General features: G+C 37.4%; 2 protein-coding genes and 1 long non-coding RNA gene across 9 annotated transcripts in view; 1 reads left to right on the top strand and 2 right to left on the bottom strand.

Annotated features, from left to right (window-relative positions):
• Positions 1 to 282: 282 nt before the first annotated feature.
• LOC100690545 (dispanin subfamily A member 2b) overlaps positions 283 to 24,835 on the bottom strand; it is a 39,247-nt gene continuing 14,694 nt past the window's right edge. The window contains exons 1-3 of one of the 2 annotated variants that reach the window (XM_003443845.3): positions 9,634 to 9,902; positions 8,715 to 8,811; positions 283 to 612 (exon numbers count right to left, since the gene is read on the bottom strand). In XM_003443845.3, coding sequence (XP_003443893.3) covers positions 524 to 612; positions 8,715 to 8,811; positions 9,634 to 9,858 — 411 coding nt within the window. In that variant the 5' untranslated portion in view covers positions 9,859 to 9,902 and the 3' untranslated portion in view covers positions 283 to 523. Of the gene's footprint in view, positions 613 to 8,714; positions 8,812 to 9,633; positions 9,903 to 24,835 lie in introns of those variants that run through there. The other variant, XM_025909297.1, reaches the window with a different exon arrangement.
• On the top strand, positions 778 to 7,633 carry LOC109202925 (uncharacterized). Of its 3 annotated transcripts, none has more exons than XR_002062937.2 (7): positions 778 to 930; positions 1,576 to 1,605; positions 2,950 to 3,053; positions 4,925 to 5,901; positions 6,172 to 6,324; positions 6,497 to 6,589; positions 7,204 to 7,633. XR_002062937.2 is itself a non-coding variant. In XM_025909296.1 (7 exons), the coding sequence occupies exons 4-7, from the start codon at positions 5,860 to 5,862 to the stop codon at positions 7,519 to 7,521; spliced, it is 606 nt and encodes a 201-aa protein (XP_025765081.1). In that variant the 5' UTR covers positions 786 to 930; positions 1,576 to 1,605; positions 2,977 to 3,053; positions 4,925 to 5,859; the 3' UTR covers positions 7,522 to 7,633. The 3 variants fall into 3 exon arrangements, 1 of the variants encoding a protein (XP_025765081.1); XR_002062938.2 differs by having other exon boundaries at positions 785 to 930; positions 2,977 to 3,053; XM_025909296.1 differs by having other exon boundaries at positions 786 to 930; positions 2,977 to 3,053.
• On the bottom strand, positions 17,815 to 21,064 carry LOC109194242 (uncharacterized). Of its 4 annotated transcripts, none has more exons than XR_003221119.1 (6): positions 20,932 to 21,061; positions 20,155 to 20,830; positions 19,985 to 20,059; positions 19,598 to 19,887; positions 19,333 to 19,459; positions 17,815 to 19,175 (listed from the first exon to the last, which is right to left on the bottom strand). It is a non-coding gene; the product is annotated as an uncharacterized LOC109194242 (long non-coding RNA). The 4 variants fall into 4 exon arrangements; XR_001224263.3 differs by having other exon boundaries at positions 17,820 to 19,175; positions 20,155 to 20,288; positions 20,757 to 21,064; XR_002062939.2 differs by having other exon boundaries at positions 17,816 to 19,208; positions 20,155 to 21,064.

The raw sequence follows: 24,835 nt of genomic DNA, 5'->3' as shown, positions 1-24,835 counted from the left end.
ATTACTTGTTGCTTACAAGCTGCTTCAAATGTCTGGCCCAGGGACACTTCTAGGTTTGAAAATCTGATCCAACTAAATGTATAACTGCTGTAGTATTTTCTGGAGCTGCACACGACTGAGACGTCAGTTTATACATTTTCAGAGAAGGATAACTCACCACTCTGCCCTTTTACCCACTCATGGTATAAAAAAAAATCTATGTCACCAGTTGATGACATCCAGTTAATTATAATTATAATTAGTCAAAAATATGTAAAGCATAGTAAAATAGGGAGACCTTTATTGAAATGTGAAGCTTTTTAATTCTTAATTATTTGCTGACAGGATTTCTGCATCAAGTAACAAAGTCTGAAAATAAAACTTGTCAGTAAAGAAATAGAGAAGACTTCCATTAAGACTTTTGTAAAATGGCTTTTCTTCCCCAGATGATGCTATTAAAAGTTCTAGAAGGTTGCAAAATTTATTTTAAGCAGGAAAACACAAATGGGACCAAATCACAACAGCAGGAAATGCTTAAATGTGATTAATATTGATGGTTGTAACTGTAACTGGAATAGGAAGCTGTTTGAACCCTAATTACAGTGAATGTAATAATGAAAATCAGGAACCCAACACTGTAAACCCAGATTTTGTTTCTAGTTAAACTTCTGAGTGATCATTACTTATACTGTTATGTTTTGTAAAAACCTGCTATCATTACTAAACAACATTAGTTAATTGTACTTTTTAGCTGAAATAGTAAGTGCCACTAATCCGGTTTAGTAGAATTAACTTGGTGTGTTTAGTTTTATAACAAAGGGGAGGGGCCTAATTCAAAACTTCACTGGGCGCCCCACAAGGCCTCTGCAACGGATTCAACGCGGACTCTGCGGGAGGGAAGAAAGCAGACTGTTGCCGACATTTTCTCAGCAGCATTGAACGCCTTGAACGGTTAGTATGTAAAATAAGTAGTATAAATATCTTTGTTGGAACATGCAACACCAAAAAGCTTGGAGGTATTTTTTGACGCTGTCACTTACTGTACGGTTTAAACTTGGTGCATATCGGTAATATATAGGCTACTTATTGCTAGCTAGAGTCCATCTATTATTGTCAGCAGAATAATAAAGTTAGATTTAGTCAGTTTAATTTGTCAACCACAATTACTTTGATATATAGGGTAACATAAGTTTATATTTGCTGAATCAACGATTTAGAACACTATGATGACCCAGGTCAGAAACTCAGAACACGATGTCTTAGAGAAATGATTAACATTAAAAAAATGTAACAACGTTAAAAAACAACATTGTTAGACAAACTTTCTTGTGGCCTTCTGAAGTGTTCTTTAATTTTTCACAACTCTGCTTGGCTTGTTATCAACTTTTACACATACTGCCACCTTTCATTTTTAACATAAAAGGTCTTAAAAAGACTAACTAACCTGTAGGAACTCTGTTCTCGTTCTCCCTCACTCTCTCTTACCTATTTACGTGCCAGTTTTATGGTAACACATATATTTTGGTTCTATTACTTTTTTGTGTTATACAGCAATATTATTTTGGTCTGATAGTTTTCTTGTTTTATGTTTTACAGATCCTTGTGTTGTGAAGATGCTGTGGAAGTGTAAGTATTGTGAGTTTATGTGTGAGAAAAGGGGTTACCTTTTAAAACATTACCGGTTAAAACACGGAAACTATGGAAGAACAGCCCCATTTCCCTGCTTACACCAAGAATGTGTGTGCACATTCAACTCCATGAATGCACTCAAGGTTCACTTAGCAAAGATCCACCAAAAAACCCAGGTTCCACAGCCAATATATACTGCACAAGTAACCTTTCAGTGTCAGTCATGTGACTTTTCTGCACCCTGCACAGAAGCAGTCTTCCTCACTCACTTGCGCAGTACACATTTGAAGGTAAATCACAGAGTCCAGTGTCCATTTAATGGCTGCAACTTTCACACCAGTGTGTATTCTACATTTAATGCACACAGAAGTAAAGAGCACAGAACACTCGACTGGAGGATGTTCAGGCCGGAAATTGTTGCTGGTAATGTAACTAATGAAATGGCACAAGAATATCACGAGCCTCCCAATGACACCTCCGAATCGGAAGACAATGAGGACTCTACCAATGAAGATCTTCATGATTTAGAAAAACAGCTGGAGCACAATCTTGCTGCTCTTTTTTTAAAGATGCAAACAGTGCTACACATTCCAGAAAATACAGTACAAGAAGTTATAAAACAGCTGCTACAGATTTGTGAACTAGCCCAGCCACTGCTGCATAATGCAGTCAAGGAAATTCTCAAACCACATACAAATGTGGAAGATTCTGTTGTGGAAGAATTAGTAAGGGCTGCTGAAAAGGGTAATGTAATGATGAAATTCTGTGGCAAGAATGGCCCCTTATCAACTACAAAAAGGAGAGCAGCATATGTGAATAAAAACTTTACAGAGGTTAAACCAGTAGAGTACCTTATTGAAAGAGGAAAAAAATGTAGTGCTGTATATGTACCTTTGCATCCAATGCTACAGAAGATGTTGAGTAGGGCAGACATTTTGGATAAAGCTCTTTCCATCCAAAAGCATGTGCAACATGAGTACAGTTCATACAGAGATGGTACATACTGTAATGAAAATGACCTCCTTAAAGGGGATGAATTCAAAATCGCTGTTGGACTATATACAGATGATTTTGAAGTGTCCAACCCTTTGGGAACATCTAGAAAGAAACACAAAATGAGTGCAGTGTATTGGGTGATAGCTAATGTCCCATCAAAGTACAGATCCACACTCCACTCCATCCAGCTTGCTGTCTTGTGTAAAGCCTCTTATGTGAAAGAATTTGGCTATGCAAAAATTCTCCACCCACTCATTCAAGATCTAGCTTCTTTGGAGCAACATGGTGTCTATGTTGAGAAGTTGGGAGAATGTGTTAAAGGGACAGTTGTATATGTGGCTGCAGATAACCTGGCTGCTCATTCTCTGGCAGGATTCTTCGAAAGCTTTACGGTGGACAGATTCTGCAGGTTCTGCATGGCAACAAGGGACGAGATGCAAGCCAAAGAGGTAAATTCAGGTGCTTTTGAACCCCGCACTATTGATGCTCACAATCAGCAGGTGCAGGAGGTAAAGCAGGATCCTACTAAGGCAAAACAATATGGTGTTAAAGGAGAGTGTGTACTGACTGATGGTCTGGAGCATTTTCACGTTGTCCATGGGTATCCCCCGACATCCTCCATGACCTTTTGGAAGGGATTGTTCCTGTTGAGCTATCACTCTGCATTTCAAACATGATTTCTAAAAATATTTTACCATAGACACACTGAACTATGCTATAAAAGCTTTTGAATATGCCTTTGATGACAAAACTGACCAGCCTCAGCCAATTTCCCACAGCTTCTCTACCAAAGGGACCATTGGTGGCAATGGCCATGAGAACTGGGCTCTACTTAGGCTGCTCCCACTTATCATTGGCCATAAAGTCCCTGAGGGAGACGATGCATGGAACATTTTACTGCTCCTAAAAGAGATTGTTGAGTTGGCTGTTGCAACAAAGCACACTGAAGAGTCAGTACATTTCCTTGACTGCAAAGTGTCAGAACACAGAGAATTGTTGCAAACAACATTCCCAGATTTTAGATTACGGCCAAAACATCACTACCTCGAGCATTACCCCGAGCTGATCAAAGCATTTGGTCCCCTTTCAGACGTTTGGACAATGCGATTTGAGGGGAAACACAAATTCTTCAAACGGGTCATACGTAATGCCCACAACTTCAAAAATGTAGCTCTGACATTGGCTGTTAAGCATCAGAAAATGATGGCTTACTATTTGGACACAAGTTCATTTTTCAGGCCATCAGTTGAAATGGACAAGGTCACTACAGCATCAATCAGATCTTATCCTGAGGATGTCCAACAGGTTTTCTGCCGGAAAGTTCCTCAGCTCACATCAGTGCTTGTTGCATCATCAGTCTCTGTAGATGGAGTTACATATCGTTCTGGCATGATAGTCTCTGTTGGTTCATGCGCTGGGCTACCTTCATTTAGGCAGATCAAACAGATAGTGGCACTCAACACCGAGATCCTGTTTATTTGTAATGAGATGACTGCTTGGTACCACGAGCATCTGAGGTCTTTTGAACTCATCTGTGACAGCAGGAACCCCTCTCTGTGTGTGGTGCAGCTGAAAGATCTAAATGATGTGTTCCCTCTTCCAGCATACACATATGGTCAACATTTAGTAGTGACCCTCAAGCGTCATATTATATGCTAAAAAGCAAAAGTGTGGTTTCTGCAATCAGTCTAGACTGTAAGGTTTTTTGTCTAATTTTAGAGCTCATGATGAAATATATAATAATACAGTCTGAGAAGGGTTTTATATTTTTTCATAAATGTCTGACTATTTTAGTAAATGTTTTTCTTGTACATTTGAGTAGGGGGCTTCTATAGAAATAGACTAAAAAATGGAATTACCACTTAAATCTCAGGATAAATCATAATTTTCTTATCTTACATAGAACACCAAGACAAACAACAAAGTCATGTACCACACAGACACAAGCAACACCAACAAAAACAACACACATTTATTGGATGTACAACTTCAATCTCATGGACATCCATAGTTTTTTCCCCCTCTGGATAGTACTCATAACTTGTTTCTGTGTTGGTGATAGTTCAGCTTGTTCAGTGTTTTCCAAAGCCCAGTATGATGCTCTCAAATATTTTGACTTGAAATCATAAACACTTCTATCATTTAAGTTATCTTAATTATTTTCATAGTGATGTTTCTTCTGAAGGAAAAAAAGTGTACTGAATTTAGGCAACAAATGCATTAATCAACTATTTTTGTGATGCACATAGTGATTGTTTAGCCGTTAAATTCCTTTTTTTATATGTAAAGTTATATTCTAATTGTTGTTTCTATTTCCAAGATGACTGCAAACCAGAAAATGACCATGAGAGTCATTCTAACAGAGGCAGATATAAGGAAAGTCATCCTACATTCAAGGCCTTCTACAGTAAAAGACTTGATAACCAAGCTTCGAGAGTCACTGGGACTTCAATACAACTTCAGTCTCCAATTCCAAGACCCTGAATTCAATAATGAACTATGTAATCTAACAGATCTTCAAGAACTTCCAGAAAAACCAACCATTAAAGTCCTGCCTGTCTTTGACCTGGTGCCTGTCTCATCTGATGACGTCTTTAGCGACACAAGTACTGCAGATACAGAGATACTCTCACATTCACCTCAGGATCGACGTGAACCATGGCCAGAATTTTTTGACATTCCAACATTTTCTGTTGATGTGGAGTATAGACTGAGGCAAGCAGATTTGCTGTTTATGAGTGAAGGAACACACCTTAAGGTCTCAAAAGAGCTGAAACATGAGATACTAGAGAGACTGGCAGAAAGCATGTATAGCTACACAGCATACCCAACTGCTGCTCAGTTTGAAAGTGTTGCAACAGCACTGATAAACAAACACCCCTGTCTCCAGGAGCGAGGCTCTGTCACTCGCTGTTGTGGTTGGAAAAATAGTCTAAAGCATAAAATGGGAAATTATAGAACAAAGCGCAGGCAATCAGGATGCCTTGATGTTGCAGTAAATGCCGGTAAGCGGGGAAGGCATTCATCAGATGGACAACCAGCAAACAAGCGGATAAAAAAGGCAAAGAAAGGTGAAATCAACTACTTGCCCAACTTTCCGGATGGATTTGATCAAGCTGCCCTGGAAGAGGCCCGTAAGGACTTGGCTGATGAAATGCAGAAGAGAACCCCAAATGGACTTCTTGTAAAACAAAAGATGGATCAGACTTTTGCTTTGAGAAGAAAAGAGGTTGTGGACTCTGAACCCCCATAAACATGATGGTGAAACGCTGGCCTGCCCTCTTCACAGAAGATCAGGTATGTTCACAAAAGCAAAGATAACTAATAACTATCTGTGTTTTATATAATGTGCCTAGATGTCGATTTCTTTTGACCCCTTTAAGGAAAACATGGATGACTTTAATGTGGAGCATGTCGTTTATACATAGAAACATCAAAACTTAAAATTCCACAAAAATGACATTCATGGCTGTTTCTCCAGCTCTACTTTGCAGATGGCTTGTCTTGTACAGGTTGGTTATGTTAAGTGCTTTTTTTTTACTCTCTCTCTCTTTCTGTATTTTTCAGGTGTTCATGGAGTTCAGCAGGATTGTGGGCAAGAACCTCAAGCAGGAATTTTATGAGAACATCGATCGGCACAGTCCTCGTTTCCTTGAGTTATTTCGTTCCAAGAGAGGGAATGTTGGACAGTTGTTGACTCAGATTTCACAACAGACCAATGTAAGTTCATACAAATTATGTTTAGTATTGTTCTTTACAGGTTTTACAAACATCATAGTCCCAGTCTATAGTTTGTGTAATTCAGTTTATTGTTGATCAGTAGCTTTCTTACTGATAAGTTATTTTGTTTTATTTTAGTCGTCTAATTTGTTATTCTGTTTCATTCCCAAAGACTACTGACCCAACTGCAATCCGGACACAGGTGCTCAGAGGGCTTCCAATCATCCTGGGGGACAATCCTTCAACCTTCTTCAAAGCAGGCTTTGTAAGTACACTCTTGTGTTCTTTTAGCCAAACGTCTCCTGGCACAGCTTCACCCACATGCAAGGTGCACAGAGAAGGTCAAGAGTTGATTGGACAGACGCCTGCAGTAAATAAAACGCTTTGAGGTTATAGGAAACAATAATCAACCTGGAAATGCACAAATATATTTGGAAAAAGAACAAAGAAAATAATATGAAAAATAAAATATCAAAAGGAATGCAAAGAAAGAATGTCTAAGTATAAAAGGAAGTAATTAACACAATTAGAATGGAATTAGAACCGGATCAAGTCTGAAAAATCACTTATACTGATCCAGTTCTAATTGCTTTTGACCCAATTAAATTGAAGGTACCACCCCTACATTTTGATTGGTGTATCGACGTTCCTTCCTATATTATGCTGCATATTTAAACGCTGGTTGGTTGGTTGTTGTTTTTTGTTTCAATAACCCTGTCAATCTACTTATGAAGATTGTTTTATAGCACTTCCAAGTGTTCCCGAAGCCTCTATTCCACTCTTTTCTTTTACATTTCACTATGACACTCTCATGGTATCATGATTGAAGTTTATTTTTGTAACGAGTATTCTAATGATTATGTACTTTTGTTTTACAAGGAATCAGATGCTGATTTTTTCCGTGACCTTGACATCGGGATTCTTCTCACTGAGCGTGAAGAGGCTGTGCTCACATCTGCCCAGCATCCAAGTCCAACCTTGTTGAAAATTATCATTGAGGGAGAAGTCGTGATGGAAAACATCCAAGATCTGCCTAAAGCAATGTGCATTCTGTTTGGACTCACGTATGCACTCCATCTTAACTATCCTAAAAGTATGAAGCTGACCTTTCTGTTCATCCAACAGATTTTGCTCTCATTAGGCCACACTGACCTAAAGCCAAAGATACAATCTTTGAAAAATCAGCTTACAATGTAAAGTGATGTCATCTCTACTGTGACATGTTTGTTTTTTTTCCTCACCTTTTTGGTTCTGTAAAACAGCCCAACAAAAAGGCACAAAACGCAGAAACAGACACATTCAGCACCCAGTCAGAACAGTCCCATACAACACCTACAAACAAAAAACACTACACATAAACTTCTATACACACAAACACACACACACACACACTTAGATGCTTTAGAAGTGAGCAGAAGCATGTGACGTGAAAGTAAAAATTGAAGAGTTGTACCTGAAAGACAGACATTGTTTAAGTTGTTGCATCATAAGTCTTTGTAGATGGAGTTGGATATTGTTCTAATTAGAAAGTCTTTGTTAGTATGTCTGTTGACCTGCCTTAATGTAGGCAGATGGTGCAGATCCTGTTTGTAACAGGGAATTTTTGGGAATTCTGTTTTTTGTTGGTTGTTACATTCACCTACCACACAACACACACACATTCAACTACCACACAAACACACACACATTCAACTACCACACAAACACACACACATTCAACTACCACACAAACACACACACATTCAACTACCACACAGACAAATTAACATTGGCTTTGTTGTGGCTTTTTCTTAAAAATAAAATGCATTGGAGCATTTGAAGATTTTGTTTTTTTTCCTATCCAACTTCATTGTAACAATGTTTTTTATAATTCATAAAAAAGTTATTTTGTTAGAGGAAAATACAATCTAATTTTTTTAGTAAGTACCAGTAACAAGTAATATCTTGTTATTCAATAATTCTGACTACACAAAAAAATATGAATATGAAAATTCATGTTATATTAATACAGCTAAAAGTATTTAGTTTCAGCTTGTGTAAAAACGTAGTATTCCATGTTAATAAAACTAAAAATATTTAGTTTTAGCTTGTGTAAAAACTTAACATTCCATGTTAGTTAAACTAAACCTATTTAGTTTCAGCTTGTGTAAAAACGTAGTATTCCATGTTAATAAAACTAAAAATATTTAGTTTCAGCTTGTGTAAAAACTTATGATTCCAAGTTGGTCAAACTAAACCTATTTAGTTTCAGCTTGTGTAAAAACTTAACATTCCATGTTAGTTAAACTAAACGTATTTAGTTTCAGCTTGTGTAAAAACTAAAGTGGTATAAGGCAACGGGTTTCCTCGCAATTTGCGAGTAAAGTCAACTAATTCGGGTTAAGAGTGAATGGCAGCTATGATTGTGGCAGCAATGTTGAGATTGCGAGCAGTGGAGCCATAACGCCGTGCACCGTCCACATCTCCAGCCACCTTCCTGTCTCTGGCCTGCAAGAATGAAAATATACTTTTCTCAACTTTGAAAAATGGATTCAAGCACATCTTCAATTCCACAGAAACTCAAAACGTCAGATGTCATGTATAATCCTCTAATAGTCACTGAAAATAACAAGATTCTGGTTTGTGAGCACTGATTTTTTTTATTTTGCAAAATGTAAAAGAGGGAAGCTTATATTGTTTGAAGTTACCACAAATCAGCTGTTTTGTGTTTATGGTTTATTTAGTCCTTTACTGTCTCAGTCTGATATTTTCTGTATTGCTTTCACTACTTTTAGTAAGCCTTTAATTTTAGTAACATTTTAGTAAAAGTTGAGTTTCAGTTTTCCTTTATTGAAGTTGAGCTGGTTAATTTTATGAAGCCAGAATATTACACTCCTTTTGCTGTTCTTTTATTGCATTTTATTACAATTTTTCTATCTCAATCTCACTTCATTCATTTTATCTTCCTGTGTTATGTCCTGTATCATTTTCAATGTTTTACATAATGTTCTATTAAATTTTATTTCAATTTTTTTGTTTCATATTATGTACACAAAATAAAAACGTATTGATACTCTTATTTCATTTAATTGAACTCCTTTCTTTTATGTAGTTTTAAACTTTTTAATCATGTTGCATGTTATTTTATTGAAAACATCTATATTTGTTTTTGTTTATATATTCTTTTATTCTTGGTTGTCTTTAATTTTCTGGCTTCTGTATCAAATCCATTTCCCAAAATGTTGGATAACTTTATCTTCTCTTATCACGTAGAGCAAACACATAAAAATGCTATTTCTATGAAATGAAAATGTGTCACAATAAACTCACCTTGATGGAATAAATGAGAGCTGCAAGTCCAAGGCAAAAAGGATTTGAGTAGACAAAGCAGCAGAGCGACCAGATGATATGGTCTTTGGGGGGCTCTGTAATGACTGGTTGCCCTGCGGTGATGTTCACAGCAGTGTGCTGGACCACTCCAGGCTGGCCAGGGAATCCACCATAACCCATGCCCTGCAATTGCACAACGTCAGTCGTGTAACCTTGAGGATGCATGGCTCAAACTGTTCTCAGCTCAGCTGCAATGTGGAGAGGAGAAAGGTGTGAACAAGAACAACAGAGCCACTATCAGTTGTGGCTTTTAAAGGGTTTTTTTTCCGGGGGGGGGGGGGGGTTGGAACAGGAAGCCCATGAAAACCTGACCCACAATAGTTTGATTCATCACTACAAAGTAAATATTAACGTGTAAAGAAAACACTGCCAGTCACTAAACCTCTTCTACTAACAGCCATGACAGTTGACTTTGTGTTCCTGAGATAGTGAAACATAATGACTTTAGTAATCACCTAATTGTTGCTGAAGATATTCCGAACAGCTGAAATGTCTTCATTTCTCCTTGGTGGATAAGTTAAAAATCTGAAAGGGTTCAGGGTCAGTTCCAATAAACTCAGTCATGACTTTGATAAAAGTTTAATATAATTGATTTTCATTGGACAACTTTTAACTGGAAATGAGATGACTATGTTTGTAAATTGCTCTATTTTATACAGAGTCAAGCCAAAATCATTCAAAAATATCAAGAATGTGCAAACATTTCTTGTAAATGAAGATAATATGCATTCATCAACAAGCCATCGTGTGGGGTAGTTAACATGTCTGACAAAGTGAAGTAGGCTAAAAGATCTCAAAATGATGAGAGCCATTATCCACAAGTGGAGAAATCTTGGAACAGCAGTGAATCTTCCCAGGACTCCAAGAGTGCATCAACAACTGATCCAAAAAAAAAAAAAAAAGAACTCAGAATAGTTTTTGGTAACTATTGTCCTTGATGTAAATATGTAAAAAAAAAAATGTGTGTCCTGTGCCCTGTTTGTTTGTATATGTGTTTTTCTTGCTGCTATTACAACCAAATTTCTCCTTGTGGGACAATTAAAGGATTATTCTATTCTATTCTAAAATCTTATGAACTGCAGGCATCACTTGTTTCCTTTATTAATGTCAGTGATTCAACAACAAGAAAGTAACTAAAAACTCAGCATTTTTGGAAGGTTTTAAGTGTTATGATGATCTGTCTCTCTTCCATTGTTAAGTGTGTTTTTCTCGCCATTTTTCTTACAACACACTGCTTTCTGCAGTACAATTCTGTTCAACTGATGCTCACGAGGGTATGGTACCACAGTGTGTTCCAACACTGCTTTTATGCAGACACAGGGGGTTGTAAGTAAAAAAGCAGAAATGTTGGAACACCTGTAGGAATTAGTAGTACCAGCTTTCATGGCTTAATCAACCTCCATTGCTGCGGAACGGCTTTAAACTGTTAACCCATTTTGTGTTGCCTAAAAAAGGCCTTTTTGTTTAATTCTGAAATTAATATTATTTTTCAGTTTTAGGTAACCTCAACTTTTTTAACCTCTGGAAGTTCACCACTTACCTTTGTACCATTTCAAGCTATTCATTGGACTTGAATTGCAGTAAATAACTGGAAAAAATGGTGTTGTAAAACTTTTGGCCAGTAGTGTGTCTACCCAACTTTTTTTCTTCTTTTCCTCATTTTTCTCCTTTTCCTCGTTATGCTAAATTGACACATGGAAAGGGACATGTGTCTAAAGAAGGGATAGAACAAGAAATACAGCCACACAAGAAAAAAGATTCCAAATGTACTCTAAAAATATTCTTCAATTCTTTTATGATTTGTGTAACTTACAATCCATGTAAGTCCACAAAATGCACTGTCCCAAAAACTGCTGTGAAAATATTATATTGTAATATTTTTTCCTACTTTAAGTGACTCTACTCGACTTTTTAATAAACCACTTCAGTCTGAAATATGCATATAAAAAAGTTCTAATTATTTTCATTTCAAACCTTTAAAGGCCTGTATGTTTACATAGCTTCACTCTTTTTTATCAGAGAAAACAAAAAAACCCAAAATATTTTAGGTCAGCTGTCAAACTATTTGTGGTACTGAACCGTTTATTTTGGCTGGGGAGTGTCTTGCTTACCCATTGTGACTTGCTGCTTTTAACAAGTTTGAGCCTAACTGATTCTGATATTGTGAAACAACAACTTCTTTAGACAGTAAATCCTTTTATGTTTTTTTAAGTAAGTTTTTCAATCTGTTGGGTTATTTAATGTGTTATTGATGAACACTTCCCTCATTTCAGGCTGTGTCCCAGCTGCCCTTAAACATGCTGTGGTGCAGCCACTCATCAAACAGAAACAGGAATAACAACAGGGGCATTCCATCAGGCTGCTCTTTGCTGAATTTAGCTCTGCTTTTAATACGATACTCTCTGACAGACTGATAGCAAAACTGCAGGTGTGAAAAAATGCTGTAAACAAAGAATGCTTTCAGAAATATAAATGATTGTTTATTGGCCCCAAATGTTTTCTGTAGAAGGAAAACGACCCCAAACATACAACCAAAGTCATTAAGAACTATCATCAGCTTAAAGAAGAACAAGAAGTACTAGTAGTGATGGTATGGACCCACGGAGCCCTGATCTCAGCATCATCCAGTGCGTCTGGGATTACATGAAGAGACAGAAGGATGTGAGGAAGCCTGCATCCACAGATCTGTGGTTAGTTCTCCAAGATGTTTGGAACAACCTACCAGCTGAGTTCTTTTAAAAACTGTGTGCAAGTGTACCTAGAAGAACCAATGCTGTTTTGAAGGCAAAGGGTGGTCACACCAAATATTGATTTGATTTAGATTTCTCTTTCATTCATTCACTGCATTTTGTTGATTGCTGAAAATAATTCACACTGTAGATGTTCCCTTAGCTGCAGCACCTCTTACTTGTGGAGTTTCTCAAGGGCCATACTTATTTCCCTATATAATATCTCTTTACACTGCTTTGCTGATGAGATTGAAATCTATCTATGTCGGTTTAGATCATCCCTTTATCACTTGCAGCTTGTAATGCTGCAAATGCTTCTGCTCATTGTTAATGGGAACTGGAATATGGGAACATATAACACTAGTTCCTGTTTGTTACACCATTGATTTCAAAATTTTGCTACTGGTTTTTAACTGTCTTAATGGTCTTTCCCCATCATATTTAAAGGAACTTCTAAAACACCATGAACAACAGTACTAACGTCAAACAACCAGCTGTTCCTAAATGTTCCAAGGTCAAATCAGAAAAGTAGAGATGATCGTGCCTTCTCTGCTGCAGCCACAAAACTGTGGAATAATCTACCAAACCATATAAGAGCTGCTTGTAACCTTGAGACTTTTAAGGTGCTTTTAAACACCCGCCTCTAAGCTTTGATTTTGAATTAAGTAGAGCTTGATATCTTATCCATTTATATTTTTTAAATTGCTTCTTTTTTATATAAACTAAAGAATGATTTTATTCATGTGTCCTGTGTGTTTTTTTCCCTTTTTTATGCTATTCCTATCAACCGTTTTGGTTTATTGTTGTGCTGCACTTTGGTGCAACTTGTTTGCTGTAAAGGCCTACATATATATAAAGTTTACATTAGCATATTGAAACAAACAATTAAAAATCAAACAATTAAAAATAATGAGCAAGGAAAACTGTAATTTTGACAGCAGCTAAAAGCCTTTAAACAATAATTTTTGTAGAGATGACCAAAATCCATTAGCTTGAAGACAGGCCTGGTCTAAACAAAAAGTGAGCTGTTTATTTAGGCTGGTTAACAAGCAAGCAAGAAATAAGCCCAACTAAACTGGGAAAAAAACTAAGTACATATATATATAATATACATATGAATGAGTAGGAAGTGGCAGCAGCAGCTGGGAACACAGGAGGAACAAATCAGGAGTAACGAGACAGGAAACAAAGCTGAAAAAAACACAGAAAACAAACAGAGATCAGGAGGGAACTTTTTAAGGTTCCCTTTTTAAAGTTCCCTTGAAGACGTTTCACCTCTAATCCGAGATACTTCCTCAGTTCTAAAAGCAACTGATAGAGAGTCCCAGATTTTAAGCCCTATGTGAGTGTCCCCAATAGGGTCATGGGCCCCCTATTTAACTGGGATGAATGAATTCCCTTATCTGATGCCTGATCTAGTTAGTGTTATCCACTCATATCGGAAGTTTAGCCTATTCTGGTTTTGTCGTCTCCTCATCTCTGTCTCTTCTTTGCACAGGAATTCTGGTTGTGTCGAAGTAATCTACTGAGAGCGAGTTTCCCTTATGAGGATTTTTTTTCTGTGGACTGTTGCCAAGAAATATCCTTCATATCAACACACAACACATCCCCAACCATTTTTAAAAGGCAGGATAGATAAAATTCTGACGCAGTCACGAGAATTTCGCTGCAGATTGATCAGACCAAGAAATGTGTTTCTGATCTTCTTTTGTCCAGCTTTGGTGAGTCTGTGCAAACTGTAGCCTCACTTTCCTGACAGGAATAGCATATGATGTGATCTTCAAACCATCTGTGTCAAGGTTCGATATGTTGTGTATTCAGAGATGCTCTTATGCATATTTTTCTTGTAGCAAGTGGGGTTTTTTTTAGTTATATTTGTCTTCCTATAAGCTCAACAGACTGGCCATTCTCCTGTGAACTGCTTCTCAATGGATAGTTTCTCTTTTTCAGACCATTCCAGGTAAACTCAGCAGATGGTAGTGTGAAACTCAGCAGTTTTTGAAATACTCAGACCAGTCCATCTGGCACCAGCAACCGTGTCACGTTCAAAGTCACTTTCATCTTGAATGTGTTTACATGTCTAAAACCTTTGAGCAGCTGACATATGATTTGATGATTACATAATTACACTCACAATCAGTTGAACAGGTAGGTGGCCTCAGTGTATATAAGGCCACAGTTGACATGCAAAATAAGTGCTTTATATTCCTCAACAAATGAACTACTTGATCTTAAACCTTAATTCATTGGTTTAGTTGTACAGTTGAAATACGTCAAATACTTTTGTTTTGTAACACAGTTAAATAAATTAAGTTAATTACAATTAAATGTTGGTTCTTGGTGTAAAAAGTGAGCAACCTTTGTATTCCAGTTGGCAAAGAATCAAGGCCCACAAGTGAACTAAAGCAGACTTAATGTACTCTGTAATTTTTTCGAAATTATTTTTGCTTTAGATTATACTTCTTGTAAATTTTGATTTATTAACCATGATTACATTTTTGAAGTGTTTAACCAACAGAAACCTGAAGAAAGGATGTAGGATTTATCCTTTATGAAAGAATAGTAAAGCAACATCCGAGTTTGAATTTTTCATATTTTTTGGTTTCAATTAGTTTACAAATACAGCACTTTTAAATGTATTTGACTTCCTTATAAAACAAATATATTTTATTAAATACTGTAAAAGGGACTGATTGTAACGGGTAAGTGACAGCTTGTTCCCGCATAATACTTTAGTTTAGTTCTGTGTTATATGTCAGTCTCACTCTAAAAGGATCAAAACCTCCTATGAATGTGCGCCACAGGTTCCCAGACAGAATCACTTTATCATTCTTCTGGACGAGTTCACACAAAAACGCCACATAAAGCCCCCTCTGTCAGTAAGATGGACATTAGGGAAGAACTGGAATGTATTGTAGGAAGTATGGAATCAGAAGGGCAAGCACCCAAGCCTCTAACCCCTCCTCCTGCTTTACCCAGTGGACCACTGATGGGTGCCCCCATCAACATGGTGCCAGCTCACCTGAACAGTCGGCCAGGGACTGATAGCCAGGGACAAGTGAGACACCCAGAGGTAGTGACAGAGTCATTAGAGATGTATTGATAAAGGTGCTTAAAAGTGTTGGATGCTTCAGGTCAAACAAAAGCAGAACAGTTTTGTCTGAATGTAAAATCAATCTGCTGTCACCTTCCTTGTATTTTACCTTTGTGTAACTGTGCTGTGAAGCTTTGCTGATCAGGAAACTTAATCACTGTCAGTAAATCATAATTCAAAAGAATAACTCAGGAGAACAAAGTCAAGCTATGTATGAATGTAGTTTTATGCACGTTCTCCTTCCAGTGATCACTTCCTCCACCTAGTGGAGGATCCCTTCACTTCCTTACTTCCTGGAAATCTTACTTCATTTCCTCCACTAGGTGGAGGAAGTGAACTCCTACTACTCCTACTCCTACTCCTCAAATGGGAGCGGCTAGTGTCCTTGCTGGAGGCTCAAGTGAATGAGAATGAGGCCTCCAGCCATTTTCCATGTTTTCTGGAGCCTCAGGAAAACCACTACAACCACTACTACAACCATTACTTCAATCACTAGCTCAATGATCAGCTCTGCCAGAGGTCTCTGCACCTGCTGTTCCTGCATCTGCTTCCACTGAAGTGGAAGTAAAAGGATTACAGGATGTGTAACAAAACCAGTAATATTGTTAATTGTAAATTTTCTTGAGCAATCATTTACACTTTGTAAATCGATATTTTCCATGACAATACGTCTATCTACACATAATATGCTAAGTGCTCCAGAAAAAAAAATCATGACAAGAGAACTAACTATAGACTACTCAAGCTTTGAATTATGGTTATGAACATAGAACCGTACAATATTCCTTGAACACTTATTATGAAACTGCATTAATAACTGAAAAACTATACATGATCTGAAACCAGATCTTTAATTTTCCATGTGTTTTTACTGCAGGTCCTGTACTTGGATGCAGCAACTAACAACAGAGCAAAAACTGCATTCTCATTTTTCCTGAGATCAGCCCAGCGTCACGGCTTGTCATCAAGGTTTTTTGTCCTGATTAAAATTATATGCTAGCAACAAGTTTCATTAAAGAAAACTTTACAAATTCCTTTAAAATTTATTTTTTATCAGAGGGTTAGGGCAGATCAAGGAGTAGAAAACCTGGACATTGCACATTTCATGTTTGCCACAAGAGGAACAGGGAGAGCGAGTTTCATATCTGAAAAGAGTGTCCACAATCAGAGGTTAGTCTTTTGATGTTTTTTATATTATTATTGACTGCATGGCTAGATTGTTGTAGCAGTTCTGACATTGATTGGAAGCATAAAATACCTGAAATCCAAATTCAAATGTATTTACAGAGTAGAACGACTTTGGCGTGATGTCTGCAGTCACTAGCAAGTACCATGATATTCTTCACTCACTCAAGGAGGATGGCCTGCTTGACATTTTGGATGTCATTCATCTCTTTGGTGTCCACTACATCTTTGTCCCTTGAGTCTGAGCAGATCTTGTCATCTTTGTTGGAGGATGGAATAATCATCCCCTCAGGACAGAAGGAGGTCTCACTCCTGAACAGCTCTGGCGTATGGGACATCTACAAGAGCTGGATGAGGGTGAGAGACTTGAGGTACCAGATCATAATAAGATTTTTTTTTAAATTTATTTAAATGTTGAATTTCAAAATATTAGTTAGCAGTTAACTCTTTTCTTCTGACATTAACAAATTAAACACTTGCAGCACATCTGGGAGATGCTTCTGGTAACTTCATACATTCTTGCTTTTCAATTACCACTAATCTAAATTACTGTAAGAATAACATGAAAACAAAGGCATTCTTTTTAAATGGTTGTATTTAATGTAAAGAACGCTTACACAAAGCAACATTACTCCCAAAAGTACCTATTCTGAAATAATGACGATTATATGTTTGTGAATTTTAAGGAGCTTCAGGATCCAGGCATCGACTGGGAGAGCGCTGTACTGCAAGAGGAATCTAACAGCACAGTTGTGGTTCCTGAGGTTGAATGCCCACTGGATGAGGAAACCCTGGAGAGACTTCAGAGAACAATTAATCCTTTGGAACATTCTGAGTCACATGGTCATGACCTGTACATACAATTCTTGCAACACGTGTTTAACCAACAGTGACACTTAACATGGACTTGAAAGTCAACACTCTTAAAAGTTCTCAAATACTGGATTTCTTTGCTAAAACATTCAGATTACAAGTAGACAAGCAAACAAAGCGCTTGCTTATTATCTATCAACGTAGGACCCTAAACAAAGTTTTACCGAAAAATGTAGATCTAAGGACAAGATGAGAACACTGAAAGTGTACAGAAAGTACTGCTAAAATCCTCCCAATTCTTTCATCTTTGGGCTGAAGGAAGGACAACACTCAGTGTATAAATGCTCAGTCAACACTCTCTTTATTCCATACCATTCTCATTATTCCATACACACTTTAGCGCAATACATCCGGATGGGAGATGTGCCGAAGAGGGTCACAGCAGATCTTGACGTGTCTGACCATTTCTCACATTCTTATAGCTTCAGCCCCCCTCCAAAGTTATAAAACCTAAACATCCACATTCTTTCTCTCTCTCAGTGAGCCTATGTTATGACCTTGGCTTCCTGTGCAGTATGTTCTGTTCTTTTCTAATCAGACAAATAAGGCCATGATTCTCTGAAAATAGTATTTCTTATAACGCAGCAGTATCATACATCATAAAACAATATCATTCATTCACAATAAATCAGCAGTGTAATGTAATACAAATCAGTTTAATAAATGTAATAGTTATCACCGTCTTCTAAGTCAGGAGAATAATGCAAACTAAAACTATAATTTCACAATCTTTAATTAGAGGTATAACGTGGCATAAGATAGTATAATAATCTCACAATACCTAAACAATGGAGTGTTCATATGATTTGTACTTTAGTTTCACATGGCAATCAGCTTCCATTTTTTGGGTTCCTGTAGCTAAAATTAATGTAATTGAATCCAGCAATACTGCAAAAAATTACTAATTTAATTTGAATTAACTGTCAAATGGATGACCCCAAAAGAAAGAAAAATAAATATTGTAATCTTCAGGAAGGTGGGACTTATGGGGCACTGCTGGATTGGATCACCTTAGTTTAAGCTTGAAGTCTCAAGCAGCTTGGATACAGTGTTCACATTACAGCATTTCAGCAAAGTGGGAAAAACTAAACTCAGCTTTTCAGAATGAATGCATGCAGGGAATCCTATATGGAGGACATCTTGCATATATTTCTGGATAAAGTTAAATGATTATCTTTGTAAAACTGACAGTTCTGAACTCTTGTAATTTTCATGAAACAGCTACGAAAATCTTAACAGCTAATGTTTAGAAACATTTTTACTCATTTAGTTTCCAAATTACAAGACAACCATGTGTTAAACTCTGTGGAATCCACCACCATATCTAACTGCTTCACTCATTACTGTTTTAAACTCTGTGTAAGTGTTCAGATGCTGAAGTGGAAAAGTCACGGTACAAATGCATGCACTTACAACTGGGTAAAAAATGGAGTGATCTCCTAGCTGCTCCTTACATTCATGGTCAAACTTGCATGTTATTTTGAAATGTCTCTTTTCATCAGGAAGGATGGGAACATGGGGTTGGCCGGTCATCCACTGAAGCACATGCTGGACAGCAAGAGACTCTGATTTTTCACCACCTGCACCGCCTGTGTTTCCATCTGTGATGTTTGAAAATGTTTATGAAGTCGTTTCTAAATAAAAAGTAATCTTAATTACAATGCTTAAAATTAATGCATGTTAAAGCAACAAAATTGAAAAGATGCATACAGTATACATATAATACTATAGGTATATACAGCTAATACTATATAGTACCTGATGCTTCAATATCCTGCAAGAAATCTTTCAAAAAATGTACGATCTTCCTCTCAGTTCTCTCCCTAGATGTCCCCTTTTCACTGAAATGTGGTTGGCAGCTCATCATAATGAAATCAGTGTCTGGCTGTAAATAAGGAAATAATGTAGATTATATTATAGATATATTGTTAATTCAAAACTAATAAATAAATACAGGATAACTACAGTACAGAGAAGTGGAGTTTCTTTCCGATCAGACTGAAGCTGTTATGTTAATACTTACTTTGAGGATTTTCCCAGGAACAAACAAACTGTGGCAAGCTTCAGGATTTACAGCCATCAGGTTCACAAGACCATACAGTTCCATGCCCTTTCTGAGCTGATGTAGCATTGAAATCAGTCTAGTTGTAGAGTGTAAGACAACAGCACACAGGGAAGATTCCACATCTGCAACATCCTCCTTAGACAGCTGAAATCCACCTCTCCTGGGCAGAGGAAATTGTAGCACCATTTTTTGAAAAAGGGAGGAGATGGGCCTCTTTGGGCGAGGCTGCAATTATTTCACCAACAGTTCTGTGTAGACAAATGATTATAATTCATTTTCAGGTAACATTTACAAAAATATCGGATATGTATTAAATGTCATACACAAAGCTCATATGTAACCAACCTGAAGTTTTCATTATCAAGATCGGTCAGAGAATACTTGGGGTTTTTGACATTGTTCTCGGGTCCTTCAAAGAATCTGCTTTCAATACCAGAAATCATGTCTTTCATACAAAAAATATCCACATTTTTAATCTGTCCATTTATTCACAAAACAGGTAATAGGCAACTCACCACTCAAAAACTCTTTCTTAATTGCTCCTGTATCCACGCCTGCCTCTCCAATGAAAACCACCCTAAGAACGCTGGTAGGAGATGCAGCTTTTTTTCTCTGCCACTGGAGAATGCCTCTGTCTGTAAGGTCTTCTCTGTCCACACACAAGTTAAATTCTGTTGTGGTGTCGACTTGTTGTTTAAGGAAACGCAATACATCTTCCATGCTTAACAAAAAGTGAAGACATCCTAAATTCTCAAAGACAAACAATCATGTTCTCATTAAAAAGGGCAACAACATTAAACGTGATTAGAAATTATTGCAGTGTGTTCTGTGCAACAACCTTTAACAATAATTTAAAGTAGTGTGATCATAAAATGTTTTATATGAGATTAAACCCCAGTTATTGTGTAAAAGATCTTACACATAATTTTAACAAATGGTTCTGCATAATAATGTGTATGAACTATAATACAGCAAAAAGTACCTGTCTGTTGTGTCATTTGCTTCAGGCACCATGCATTGAAAGCTGTTGACCAAACTAAGTTAAAAAAAAACTGCATATGTTTACGTGGACTGTTACTGATTAACATTTTTTCATAAACGGCTGAAAAAAGATTACCTATCCCCACACAGACTCGCGTGGACTGTGATCTCATCTTCTGGAAGGTCCTTAGTACATATTGGACAAATGACCTACAATTTCAAAAAGGGTTATAAGTTATGTGGGAAAAAGTTCATTACCGATACAAAATTAATTGTAGTTACTATGGTTTTTAGTAATGTGCTAGGTTTACCTTTCATTTGCTTTTCGCAATGCATAACTCAGATGGTGAAAGATGTACCAGTGCCAGGAGGATTGTCAGAATTTATACATCGGGGAAACCAAACAACCTCTGGTGAAGCGGATGACACAACACAGAAGAGCTACCTCGTCAGGCCAGGACTCTGCAGTCTATTTACACTATACAGGCCAGTGGACACTCTTTCAATGATGAGGATGTACACATCCTGGACAGGGAGGAACACTGGTTTGAGTGCGGAGTCAAGGAGGCCATTTACGTGAAAAGGGAAAGACCATCTCTGAATCGAGGAGGGGGCCTAAGGGTACATCTTTCGTCATCTTACAACGCTGTGATTGCAGCCATTCACCAACTCTCTGTGAATGGTACTCATGGCCATTGATTAGTGGTTGTTGATTAATGGTCATAATAATTTGCATAATTATGATGAGGGAACTGACCTCCCAGCCCATTGTTCATTCAGTGGTGCTAGTTTCAGCCATTATGCAAATGCACTTTTTATAAGGTTGGGGAAACCTGCAGTCAGCTGAGACTGAAGAGGTCACTTGGATGAGTGATGAAACGTTTCTCCCACTGAAAACGCTACGTCCAGATGAACAGAATCAACTTTTGGAGACAAGTCTGTGATTGGTTGGTTTTGTGGCACACTTATAACGGTGTACAGAGAGTTAGGTGCGAACGAAGCAGAGAATGTTGTGAGCGCGAACGGCACACTGCGAACAGGTCCGCAGAGATCTGAGCGAGAGCAAATACAAAAACTGAGCGAGAGGGGCTGTTATTCTGTGTGTATATGGATAACAGCAAACAATGATATACATTTTTTGCATGCAGCAATGAATTTTGTTCACTCAAATTTAGCTTTTGTTTGCTCAAAATAAATTTCTCCTCAAAATGCAACACTTGTACTTGCAATTTTTTTTTACTTGCACTCAAATTTTTTTTTATGTCCACTCAGAATAGTGGCACAAAAATAATATTTCATGCCACAAACAGAGTTGCGTGAGGTATGCTAAAGCACATTTGGACAAGCCAGCTTCACTTTGGAATAAGGTGAGATGAACTGATGAAATTATGTGCAGCAGTTACTGTGCAGGAAGAAGAGCAGAGGAGAAAGAAAGCTTGGAGAGGGTCTGGAAGGATGGCGTTGAAGGCACTTCACTGAGGACCCACTCCCCATAACCATCAACCGTCAGCTGTGATAGTAACAAACTGAGATATCAGCTGGAAACTGAAACTGATGTTACAGACATGTACATGTCATGAACATGTTAAATCCTCAGTAATTCATCTTCTGTTAAAACTCCATTAACTCTATTAATTAATAATGATGCATTATTGAAGTGAAAGCTTTTTTTTTTATTTGGTGTTACTGTCCTTGCAGATGTGGAGAGAGACAAAAGCATGCTGCAGTATGTACATGTTTAATAAATAGGTCAGCATAGAAGAGTCCAGCCTATTTGCTCTCCTAGTCTAACATTCATAAAAAAAAAAATAACAGTGTGTGAACAACCCAGTGACTTTTCTCAGTTTCTCATATAAACCATTTCAGTGTCTCATCTTCAACTGCAGGTCTGAACATTCTTCTATTCTGTCAGAGCAGCAGAGCAAATATCTCAAAACTGACAAATTAACCCTGGCTAAAGTCTAGTTTCTTTAGTTCTTTAAATATCTGAACCAGAGCACTGACGTTAATGAACAAACTTAGAGTGATTTCTTTAGTCACAGTAAACTCTTTCATGTCTAAGGATTAACTTGAACATGATTTTCCACGGCAGGTGACAACTCACCTTAGCTAGCAAACAAGGACATTAGCTACAGAATAGCTTAAAAACACATTTAACTTGCTAAAAAAGTGCAGCGGGGCCTCAGGTCCTTCTGTTGGTTTGTCAATTTTACTGCTAAAAACCACAGTGTGTGTGGTTTTCGAAAATAAACACTGCCCTTCCTCTCAGCTTCACCGCTCCTTTTGCAATTTTTGAACAGAGATGCACAAGTTTGTCAGTGATTACAGCTGCCAGTCAAAGCTGGTATGATGATGTTGCACCACAATTTTACAGCATTATGGTCATAATTAGAATCAAACTTATGACAAAACACCCCTTGATGAGCACCACTAATAATGACAAAAAGCATCTTTGGGAAAATTTTGTCTTAGGAGAACTTTTTTTTTTAGGTCTGTTATGTCGTCCATGTTTTCTACAGTCATTGGTTCAGATGGACAGACCACAGTGGACTCACCATACACTTGTTGTAAGTACACGTTTGTTCTTACATCTTTTACATCAGCTAGCACAAAGGAGCTAGCTGATGCATTTCGCTAAAAACAAACTCACTATATACGAGTCAGTCTAGCTAGAAGCCAGACTGATGTACCTGAAAGTGACAGTGTAAGCTTACTGCAGGATATTGAAGATCACTTGAATTAGCTTTCTGCTGGAACACCTCTGACTCATCATATATCTGCAACAGCACGAAAAGCAATAATATTAAAATAAACATGTTGCCTAATTGCAACTACAGCAAGAAATTAGCTTCTAGAAATTCCTTCTAACTACACATCAGGCTTTCAGCTAGGTCTGAGTTAGGCCTGTCTCTAAAATAATTATTTTATTTTATTACTTTTATTCTTATGTGTCATTTAAGCTCAAACATCTTTATATTTACTGATTATGTTCCAATCAGTATTGAGTATACTGTGATCAAGAAAATGACATATCAATCATAATTCTGTGTTTAACCCTTACAACATTTAACACTATTTTTCTTGCTCAAAAGTATGATGATGGGTCGGCAACAACACAGTTCTTATCTTCTCAAACTCAGACACGAATAAAAAGGTCAATAATGGATGTCTATTATCGTGTGTTCTTTTTCTCTAGGATAAAGAGAGCTCAGGTCCAGTTCAAGTTTAACAGATTTATTGTATCAAGCAGTTCAAAGAATAATTCATGTACATGCATCTCCTTCCGGTTAGAAAACCACAGTCTACAGCAAACTGCTGTAGACTGTGGTTTGATGGACACGCACAAACAGACACACACAGGCACACACTTATCCCTGACCTGTTACCCAGTTTCATGCACCTAAAGTAGCATCTATCTGTGAGAGCTACTGTCTCTTGACCTTGCTTGGGTTACTCCCACATTCTTTTCACTAAGTCTGCACAAACAATCCTCAGTCATGTGAATCTATAACTTTTCTGTTTATTTTATTCTGAGTACTCAGTAGTGAAATTAACTATTAAAGTGATCTAAAATTAATTACAGTCCCAATACCATCTGCCAGCACAGGTCTTGTAAACCAAACTTTTTTAGTCCTCACCAGTGTTGGAGAGTAATGGAATACGTGTAACGGCGTTATGTATTTAAAATACAAAATATGAGTAACTTTATTCCATTAGAGTTACCATTTAAAAAGGCAGTAATCAGAATACAGTTACTTTGTTGAAATAAATGGATTACACGGCGGTCTTTTCCTGTTTCACATGTTAAGCTATGCCCTCTCTATTTTTGGTAATTCCACGTCGGTGGAAACCCAAACAAAACACGCATTAAGAGGCTCTAATGCCTGGGTCTCAATCTCACGGCCCATGTCACCCCTACTTGCAGCCCACTTAATGACTTTAAGAAATATTCTTAAAAATTATTTAAAAAATAATGTAATATAAAGGCAATAGGCAGAGTGTTGCAGGCATAGCCCTAAAGAATGTAGCCTCATGGGCAGTGTAGTCCGTGCAGCAGGGAGAATGGTCTGTCATACCTGTTATGTGTCTGTGAGCGCGAGGGAGGGAGAGAAAGGAGAGTGGAAAAGTACGAGCAGAATCAGGAGATGGAATCATGTAAATATAATAATAACCACTGCAGCAAAAAAGAGTGCCTGACAAGCCCAGTTGTAAGCT

The sequence above is a fragment of the Oreochromis niloticus genome, linkage group LG7 (assembly GCF_001858045.2).
Source record: "Oreochromis niloticus isolate F11D_XX linkage group LG7, O_niloticus_UMD_NMBU, whole genome shotgun sequence".
Lineage (NCBI taxonomy): Eukaryota > Metazoa > Chordata > Actinopteri > Cichliformes > Cichlidae > Oreochromis > Oreochromis niloticus.
Note: the sequence above shows the minus strand (reverse complement) of the source record. Positions and strands in the feature narration are given on the sequence as shown.

Bases quoted from the DNA above. Each gene is read 5' to 3' on its own strand.
- LOC109202925 (XM_025909296.1), top strand. From the start codon at position 5,860: ATGATGGTGAAACGCTGGCCTGCCCTCTTCACAGAAGATCAG. The intron at 5,902-6,171 runs GTATGTTCACAA...TGTATTTTTCAG, and splicing joins CCCTCTTCACAGAAGATCAG to GTGTTCATGGAGTTCAGCAG. The intron at 6,325-6,496 runs GTAAGTTCATAC...TCATTCCCAAAG, and splicing joins AGATTTCACAACAGACCAAT to ACTACTGACCCAACTGCAAT.